General features: G+C 34.2%; 1 protein-coding gene across 1 annotated transcript; it reads left to right on the plus strand.

Annotated features, from left to right (window-relative positions):
• Positions 1 to 355: 355 nt before the first annotated feature.
• LOC136973316 (enhancer of rudimentary homolog) lies at positions 356 to 6,512 on the plus strand. The gene is made up of 4 exons (XM_067268047.1): positions 356 to 454; positions 5,385 to 5,469; positions 5,954 to 6,074; positions 6,147 to 6,512. The coding sequence occupies exons 1-4, from the start codon at positions 452 to 454 to the stop codon at positions 6,247 to 6,249; spliced, it is 312 nt and encodes a 103-aa protein (XP_067124148.1). The 5' UTR covers positions 356 to 451; the 3' UTR covers positions 6,250 to 6,512.
• The last annotated feature ends 3,823 nt before the right edge of the window (positions 6,513 to 10,335 follow it).

The following is a 10,335-nucleotide window of genomic DNA, read 5'->3' on the forward strand; positions in this document are numbered from 1 at the left end:
AAAATGGACCGTTTGATATAAAAAGGTCCCCTTTCCCTAGGCTGTCCTTTAATCCGGTCGTTCACTACGTAACATTAGCTTTTGTACGTAGTGTATATAAAAATACATCGCTGGAATAAATACCGAAAACAACAACAAAAACAAAGTAACATTTTCAAATTTTAATTTGTCATTCGGCAAAATTTAAAAATTGTCGAGAACGCCAGAAATATTTAATTCGTATAATTTATTAATTAAAATGTATTAAATTATCTAATTTTATTAATTATAGCATTCTTAAAAGACACAGTAAATAGTCAAAAATTTTCGCCCAAACGACAATTCGGGAAGTATTACCGGATCTGGCAACACTTACATAGAAAGATTTCTCGTCACGTGACAAAATCTCGTCTCGCGGAAAAAGATATTTTGAGAGAAAGCGTGGATATTGTTTTATCGTTTGATCGAAATCATGGTGAGTTATGTTTGTAGATGATTCTCGAATATTGGCCGGTATCCAATTACACATTTTATGTCTTAATATAATCGGGAATGGACTCTTGGTCGTGAGCCTCGCTTTTCTGCTGCTGCTTAATTATATGGCGTTTACCGAAGTATCTGCGTTTTCTTTGGTCCTGGAAATAGATTACATTTCGGTTAATGTTACCTTAGGTGCCAGGATGGCGGCTCGTCTCTGATTCCAGCAAGGAAACAGTGGGACGCACGTTCTAACCTAACCTAACCTATTCGAATAAATTACCATAATTATTAGGAACCAAATTATTAGAATAGGTTAGGTTAGGTTAGGTTAGAATGTGCGTCCCACTATTTCCTTGCTGGAATCAGAGACGAGCCGCCATCTTGGCACCTAAGGTAACATTAACCCCCCCCCCCAAAAAAAAAAAAAAAAAAAAACACATCAATCAACCCATTAAAGTTGGAAAATCTTTAATACTGGGAACGTGTCTTTGTAGAACATTACGTAAAATACACAGCAAAAACATAATAAGTAATTGTGTCGGGTTGCAATTTGGCCCGATGGTGGCCCAGTGAACAAAACCACAATGTCGGCAGTTGGTCGTGGGTACGTGCCTTGTGGATGGGCCGAATGCTGGAGTTTTTCGTGTTGGTGATACCTAAATGGGGATCGGTCTCCTGGGAGGCAGACTATGTTGCCACATTTGAATAAACCAAACCAGGCTGCAACTTTTAATCGTATTTTATGTGACTCCGATCTGGATAGAAATTTGTGTATGGTTAATTGGGGTATCTGGCCCTTGAGCCGTCTGTATCCGGTCTCAATTTTCGTCTGTCTAACTCCGATCTCAAGATTAAGAATGGACGAATGCACAATAGCATGGATCTGTAGGTCTGCGGTTCAAAAATTGCGGCCGGAAAAGAACTTGCATATAATTACCGAGGTCAACATGAGCTTGAATGAAATACGTAATCGAGAGACGGTGCCGTCGTCTGCGTTCGATCAAGAGCGATTCCGTAAGACGGATATCTGGTTATTGTATAATTTGACGGCCAAGAACAAAAACCGAAGAAGTCCACGTTCGACACAAAGTGCAGTTTTGAGTCTATAGTGTGCGGTAAGTGATTTCCGGATTTGAAATGAGTTGCATCCTGCCCAAATCTATATATATTTTGTGCAGGTCAGATTGTATCTGGGGGGAAAAAAGAGTGCAGTCTGAGATTTGCATGCTTTCTGTTCTGGCTAATTTGCCAGTATGTGAAGCTGATAGGTATTAAAACTTGTTCAAATACTTAGAGTGGGATGTGCAAAACTTGTATTATTTATTGATGTTGGCAGAAGAGCAAGCTGACACGAGTGAGGAGAAAGGTGATGCTTAACTGTTCATCTTTGGTACCGTATGTAGTATAAAATAAAAGACTTATTCAAAAATTGTCTTTAAATGCTTCCCCGATCCGGGGGAAAAAAAACCAAAAGGTTCTTGTTAAACAGATCTGGAAATGAAAACTGTACAGGTCTGTGGGCTTTAAATTATCATTTTCCTGTACCTGTACAGTAATTGAAAATTTTCTTCGTGGACTATGTTGGGATGCATAGGGAAATGGTGTGAAAATCCTCTGAGAATAACCAAGCATTGCCTTTCTGTAAAATTTTAATTTATGAATGTATTTGGCTTTTATTTCTGGTTATTCAATAGAGTGCAAGGAGGTGGTTTTTGATGCTGAATATAACATGATACAGTACATCTAAGTAACAAGCTATCATCCTGTTTGACTGAGGAACACATTAGGTTGGCCAAGCTTTCGTGCTCTGTGTATAATGTAATTTTCAAATGTGACTACAGCCCCAAATTACCACATGTAGCTATCACTTATTATTTTTAAAATTTTTCACAGATAATTATTAAACTTAAAAAAAAAACTTTATTCAACTTTATTCAACTAAAAATCATAATGATTGTTACAACAATCATTATGATTTTTAGAAGAACATTATTATTTAATACATAAGAAACATAAGAACATTATTATTTAGTAGAATACTGTAGTATTCTACTAAATAATAATGTTCTTATGCTTAGCTACGCAGCTCTAAGAAAACAAAATTGCACTACAATCTAACTCTATAATTCACTGTGCTGTGTACAATGGTGGAAAAATAAATAATTTAAAAATCTTACTTGTTTGGGACTGTACATCAAGAAGAGGTTTATTGGTATAGATGGAGAAGGCCCACTTAACAATTGATTGTTGGCTGGTGGAACCTGCTGTTGGTGTTGAAAATAGCATATCTGACTGTTATAGTATCATAATCTTCAAATAGTGATAAGACTACATTAAGTAAAATTATAAATATTTGCTTTGGTTACATTGCAATAGTTTTGTTCTATCTGTTTTAATGATCATTACATGTGGTTCTTTACTTTTTATTGATCCTCTTATCTGCTGTTGGTAAACCTGTTTTATCAGTACTTTATCTTCTGTTGTTGCTGTCGTCTTCAATTTAATTTATTCACTGCCTTCATAGACGTAAGAAAGAGGTTCACCCGTAGATTTCCTTTTTCTTGTACTTGCACTGAGCAATGACTGTCTCAGTTAATCTGGTATAGAGATTGATATACCTGATTTATTAATATGATCCTGGGGTTTATGAAAGTACATTGAGCAGGAGTTTCTGTAAATGCATGAGTACTTTGATTAGTCTTGGAAGTAGTCTGGAATATTTTCTTCCAGACTGCTTACAAGATAAGTGGTCAGTCTCATCTGTTTGAGGTCTGGGTGATAAACATACTGATGAAACTTTTTTATCCAGCCTTGATTATTTCTCTCTTCTCTGTGAATAGCTTTGTTGGGCTGATGTCAATGTTTGCAATGTGTATGCAGTCCATTTGCCCTGTTTGAATAAAACAGTACCTATTGCATGACTGCTGGTATCTACAGACAGTAACTGGGAATTTCAAATTGTAGCTTCAATGATACTGCCACTCCATTTTCATGTTCTGCCTCCCAGTGCAACTCAATATCTTGAAGTACTAACTCATGCAGAAGTTTGGTCATGTGAGACAGGCAAGGAATAAATTTTGCAAGATAATTTACTATTCCAAGAAAGTGCATGGGCAACTTAATCACCGAGGGTGCCCGAGCAATCAGTTACCTCTATCTTTTTTGTATTGACCTCCAAATCCTCTACAGTTGAAATATGTCCAAGGAACTCAACGAAAACAAATGTTTCTACAAGGATAAGGTATAGTCGGATGATAATTTTATTTGTATCTACCCTACGTTCTTCAAAGCTTTGACCTGAAGTAAAATAGCATCTATTGATTATATTTTACTTCATCTATTGAAAGTATTGATAGATCACTGATATTTGCGAGGATTCCTTGTTAGATGCCCAAAAATGTGAAGCAATTTGAATCTTGCTAGCTTTTTGATGGTTTTAAATGGATAATGGCAGCAAATTATCTGTTTAGATCTGACAGGTCTATTTAGGTACATTGTTTTTCTGTTGAGTGGTAACCAATGGGCTAATTGCTGCTGATGGTTCAATCACATGTTCAATAACCTTTCCGTAATGTACTGTATTATCCAGAGCTCAGCTTGATTTTTTTCAGCAGCATGTGGCAGGTGCACAGTGAATTTTAGGTTCTTCATGAAGTCAATATCATATACATAGTTTTGTACTGTACTTTGCCCAGACTTTTAAGTACATACTATGATATCTTTGTGATGCTTAACATATGCTGCCCACTTCATGTGCATTCTTGCATAGTATTGGACTCTATGACTAGAAACCTAACTCTGTAAGATGTATTTTGCAGTTTACATAAAGGTCACTATTCCTCTTTACTATAGTAGTATATTTTTGTTGTATATACAGAGGGCTGGGGATTTTCCCTAAGTTCAGAGGAAACTTGGGGGCCTATAGGTTAATGGTTTCTACTCATATAAATTAATATTATTTTTACTAATAAAAATAAAATCTTTAGCACTGCTAATTTGTAAATAAAGAAACATTATAATTATTTTATTTGCTCAAAAAAGGCAAAAGGGACCCACTCTACTCCTAAACTCATACAAGCTCTTACTCGCCTTGCTTATATTTATATAATATTCCTGAAGACATAGTATATGAATATGTGGAACAAGTTGGGTGTAATGTGTTGAAATTTATTAAATTATTATTGCAATTATAGCCAGTGCATATTGAGTAGTTTACATCCAAGTTATAAGTACAGTACATCTTCAGTTTTAAAACAAGAGAACATACAGGTGGCATAGAAAATTGCTGTACCTTTTAAAATATAGCAAGTAGATACTGCTATGTAAGATAGCTGTACAACAGGAGCAGTCTATAAACTACAAGGATCTCAATAACTTATCTACACATGGAGAGCCTGATACAAGTTATGATCTGTATTGCTGGGATGAACCTATAGGTCATTTGAAAATTACCAAAAATTTCTGATTAAAAGCTTTTTGCTGCCTATGAAAGTTATTTTGCAAGTTTAAATGTAGACGAAAGTGGCTTTTACTCTCCACACCCTGATTCCCTAATACGTTTGCACATTTCCGTTCCTATATTCGGGCTTACACGGCCTTGTCGAATGTCAGTCGGGATACAGCTGCCGATCAAGTGGCCAATATCGATTCAAATTGCTCTGTAATGACTGTCAATGTGACCGTGGTCGCACAAACATTATAAAGAAAATTGATTTAAAGCAGTGATGGCAAAGTCATTGCTTCAGACGAAACAAGTGGATACAAAAAATTTATTTAATGAAATCGGTGACCATCGTGTAGAATAGGATTGATATAAATAGCATATTTTGAGTAGAGAGATGAGTTTTATCTAAATAAAAATAACAAAATAAGCAATTTATTTCTGAAGTTTTAAAATGTTTAAACATTCAAAATTTTATTTTCAGTCGCATACAATTTTGTTACTGCAACCTGGAAAACCAGAAACAAGATCTTATTCCGATTATGAATCTGTAAATGAATGCATGGAAGGTGGGTACAGATTAAATTTCTTACATTTTATCCTAAACTATACATTACTCATATTTAGAATTTAATGAATATTGCTTTTATTTATTATTTTAGTTAGCAACACTTATCAATGTTACATTGTCTTTTCAACATATTTACACCAATCAGAATAGTTTTTTAAACCATCTTCAAAAAAATATTCAGAATTTATTTCATTTTCACTTCGTTAAATGATATTTACAGTTTTTCCAATCTAGGGAAATGTAGTCATACCACGTTATTCGTTCAATTTAGTCACTTATAATGGTTGGAAAGCCAATATGAGAAAAATGTTTTGACTCACGTAACAGTGAAAAGTGCAATAAATGATAAAACATTTATGTTGTACAAACGAGGAGGAGCTTAATTATTTTCTAAATATAATCAATGGCATACAATTCTCATTTATATATAATAAATGGTCTTAGTCTTTGTATTGATTATAATTTCTATTGCTATTTTCTAGGTGTGTGTCATATTTATGAGGAACATCTAAAGAGGCAGAACCCCAGCACTGCTTCCATCACTTACGATATTAGTCAGCTGTTTGATTTCATTGATCAGTTAACGGATCTGTCCTGTCTGGTGTAAGTACAATTGTTGCTTTTTACATGTGTACATTTCGAGCCGTTTGATGTACATTTGGCGATTTTTTTCAGATTTCAAAAATCCACTAACACCTATGCACCGTACAATAAGGATTGGATCAAAGAGAAGATATACATTCTCCTTCGGAGGCAGGCATCCAAGAGTCAGTCTTAAAGTACCAGTTTTATGATATCGGGACAAACTGTATACATCGTCAGAGAAAACTTCCAATTCTGTTTCTTTCGACGGAAGTGTCGTCCGTCGTACGGTAAATGCGAATATATTTGTAAGAGAACGGAAATCAATTTCTGCCGTTTCTTTACGTTCGATTTTTTCATTGTCACCTTTTAAAAATTTTTTTTGTGATTGCTCATAATAACAACATTTATCAACGTGTATAAATTTTCATTTAATAAAATTTTTCTTATCACAATTAACACTGTCCTTAAAGGAAAAAATAGAATTTTCATAATACACTACTTTTGGGAAATATGAACATGTCCCTTGGATATTTTTCATCATTTTGTGACTCCAAAGAACAATAATGTGTTTTTCTTAAAATTATATATTTACATGTATGAAAACAACAAACATTAAATGTGAATAAATGGGCAGTCTTGCTGAAATTAAATGTTACTTAACAAAATTGTTCTGTGAGTAACTGTGATCTCTGTAATTCAAAACCACCATGCACTAAACCTACATCAAAGTTGCTGGGCACTTTTAATGTATGTCAATCAACTTTCTGAAGTTTGTTCACTCTACAGTAACTTCCTACATCTACAATTATGAACCAAAATCACTTTTGGTAAGGAATCTTCTGTTCTTTTCTTAGCCTAGACTACTTAGAGTATCGGATTAGAACAATCAATAATATCAGTCAGAAAACTGTTCTCAAATTTTCGTGTTTCATTCCCTTTGTTCCAAAATAGTCTAATTCCATTCGTGATTATTACAGAATCCTATTGCAATAAAATTAATTTGCTTCAAATTGTTTTGTTATTAATCTGTGGCCAAATTTACAAATACTTCGTACCGTAAGTTAAGATCATATTGAGGCATTTGTGTCAGAATTTAGCTTTATTTGTGGCAGCTACTTCTCACACAAGAAACAAAGATGAGAATCAGTTCCTTCAAAACATTGTTATGATTTCCATTCAGAAAACATTTTTATAAGTAAAATTTGATTAAAGATATTTAATTGTCAATCACAAACTTAGTTCTTTGTCCACTAGAAAATCTAGATGAGTGAGTTGTAAAGAATATGCATTATTTTGTAACGATACTAAAAAAATAGTTACAATTTGCCGGAACAAGGCGAGATACTCCAAAATTTAATTAAAACTGGACCAGGGAGCCCACTTTAATTGAATATCATATAATTTTATGTCTACTGGGATCCTAGCAATTTTTAATTAGAAAAATTTGTTTCTCAAAAGGCCCTTCTGGCTTTCTCAAAAAATGCAATTTTTCTTTTTAAAATTATTCAGAAAAGTAGACTACAGGATTAATACCCTTTAAGAACTAAAGGGCTTAAACCTATTGAAATTCAATGAAATTTTGCATCCAAGTATTAGTTTCTAAGGAAATTAAACAATTGTTATTTTATAAGACAGAGTTTTAACCATAGTCAAGTATATCATGTAACTACATGATAGAGAATTTTAACCATATCATTGGAATGACATTGTCACAAAATTAAATTTTTGGATGACACCAGTGACTTTTTGATACAACTTACCATTTATTTAGGTTAGTTGCCTTAGTAGAGATGTAGAGATGTCACATGGCACAGATGTATTGTCCAGATTTCAAAATCTAACAAATATTTCTTTGCCTTCTCTGTACAATGGCCCACTGCCAATTAGAGCAGCGAACAAACAAGATCTTTAAAAGAACAACATGCCAAATTCTATAAAGCGCTGCAGGCTGAGAAACTATTAGGAACATTCATAAATTATGTCCACAGTTTTCTGGACATTTTTACTCTCCACCCCACCTTGTCCAAGTTTCCATAACACGCACCCCTCTTTGGATGTCCGACAAAACTCAACCCCCCTTAAAACCTTTATCACTTTATGAACTATAGATACCATAAGTAGAAGCTATGGAATTACCTCTAAATTGCTCTTATATTCTGGTAAGTTGTAACAGTGTTTTCCATAATATTTTGATTGCAAAATAAAAGGTTGGCAGAAAGTGATTACACAATACTTTAAAGACTGAACTTCTGGAAGAATTGCAACACGCACGATTATTGCAGTTTACAATTTGTAAAGGAGGATGCACACGTGCGGTGTGGCAGAGAAAAGCGGTGTCATAACCGCATCTTTGCCACACGGCAGCACAACCACACAAGCAGCAATCCGCTTACATTTTGGCGCATGCGTTCGGTATTCGAGACGGCAAACAATACCGATGCTGCCGCTATTCACGTGTTTACAAATTTTATTATATGGCTTGATTTTAGCTAGAAGATTCAAACGAAGATTTTGGATTAAGAGATATTTTCTTGGATCGAAAAAGAACTAGTGTACAAAATACGCTTATTCCTCGATTAAGATCTCTCGATAAAGAATGCTATTTCGAGTAAGATTCGGTTGTTTTGTTCTTTGAGTTAAATTATATATGATTATTTGTGTAGAATTTGTGTTAAATTTATTATCCTTTTCTCTTTATTATGATGTTAGTTCTCAGTTAAACTTTCCGTGTTGAACTTTCCACCATTAAAACATCACGTGATTGTATTTTCTCACATGACTACCAGATGAACTGTTATTGGCTGATAGGAATGTGTCTCGGTGGCATTTGCCACAAAAGATAGAATTAACCGACTTTTGCGGCACAAAATCAACTTCCGCGGCGAGAAAGTGACGCCATTCTGTCGCTTTTTCTTGCCGCGCCACATGTGTGTACGGTTCTTAACAAAACCAACTCTCTCAGACACGATTGCTTCTCCATACACTCTCTCTGAAATTCTGGACAAAAATTGAATTCGGATTCATTAGAATCAACATATTCGACCATAGTCGGATATCTGTCTATTTCAGACTTCGGCAAGGGTTTTCCCTGCAAAATCCAAGTTAATTTTCTGCAAATCTACATTGATAGTTTTCCCACCTGAAGTTATGGAGTCTAACTGATTTACATAGTGGTCGTGTGGCAAAATAAGACTAGCCAAATCTACTTAGCGGAGCCATTCGGCGTTCTACTCCATTGAACGCGCTTCTGTCAGGGACGTTATATGGCACCTGAGTTTTTTGGGATGAAGAACTGTACAGCTGTACAATTCTTCATCCTGAACAACTGTGGTACAGAATATCAGACAGCTGACCTTTATATCCATGTATCTTTTTAAAAACTTGTATACTATTACGTCGAAATCTATTATTTTGTTCTAGACGTTATTCTTTCCTTGGTAACATTTCAAAGCTAACTTATCGTGACTCATGTTTTCAGACTAAAGATTACTGTGGGAGTATCACCCCATCTCCTGAATCTGTTTTACTTTCACGACCACACGGACGTCTCAATTGCCCTCGTTGACCACGAAGTGTTCGAAATATGAGATGATGTTTCACACACTCATCAGCACTAATTATCTTATTAACCATTTCATTAATATTTTATTTGGATATCCACTCACTTGTTTAATATTAATTATATTGTAGATTATATAACTGTTAAGTACTTACATTATACCGTATTTTTATTAACCTTTTTCTTTTTAAATCTATCGAATTATTTAAAATTAAAAATTACAGATTTCTTCAAGGATAAAGCCTAACAATTAACTGTTTTAATGAGGAAATCTTGCAGGTACCCTAGTACTCGTTATAACACAGTTCAATGTACTCGAATGTAAGATACTAACCGTAAATAAAGAGGTAATGGTGAAGCCACAAACTTCAAACGATCCAGGAATTAAATAGCCCAAATTCCTTAGGATTAAGGTCAACCTATGGAGATTTTGCCAAATTCTACCAAATTTTTAAAGATTAGTACACCGATATTACAACATATTGTCAATTTGCTAATAATGCGTTAAAAAATGAACTCTCTGCCGTACTTTCGTTATCAGCCAAAAACAAATATTTTGAAAAACATCTCTTTTTAGAAAAGAAACATAAATTTTCAAATAATTATAATGAAATGCATAAACCAAATAAAATAAAACTGACATCCACTGAAACTCAATCCCTCCCCTCAAAAACTTACAGTGTTTAAAGTAAAATACTGTATTTTTTTTTTTACTTTTGA

The sequence above is a fragment of the Centruroides vittatus genome, unplaced genomic scaffold, assembly GCF_030686945.1.
Source record: "Centruroides vittatus isolate TY-2023 unplaced genomic scaffold, ASM3068694v2 contig_3129, whole genome shotgun sequence".
Classification (NCBI taxonomy): Eukaryota; Metazoa; Arthropoda; class Arachnida; order Scorpiones; family Buthidae; genus Centruroides; species Centruroides vittatus.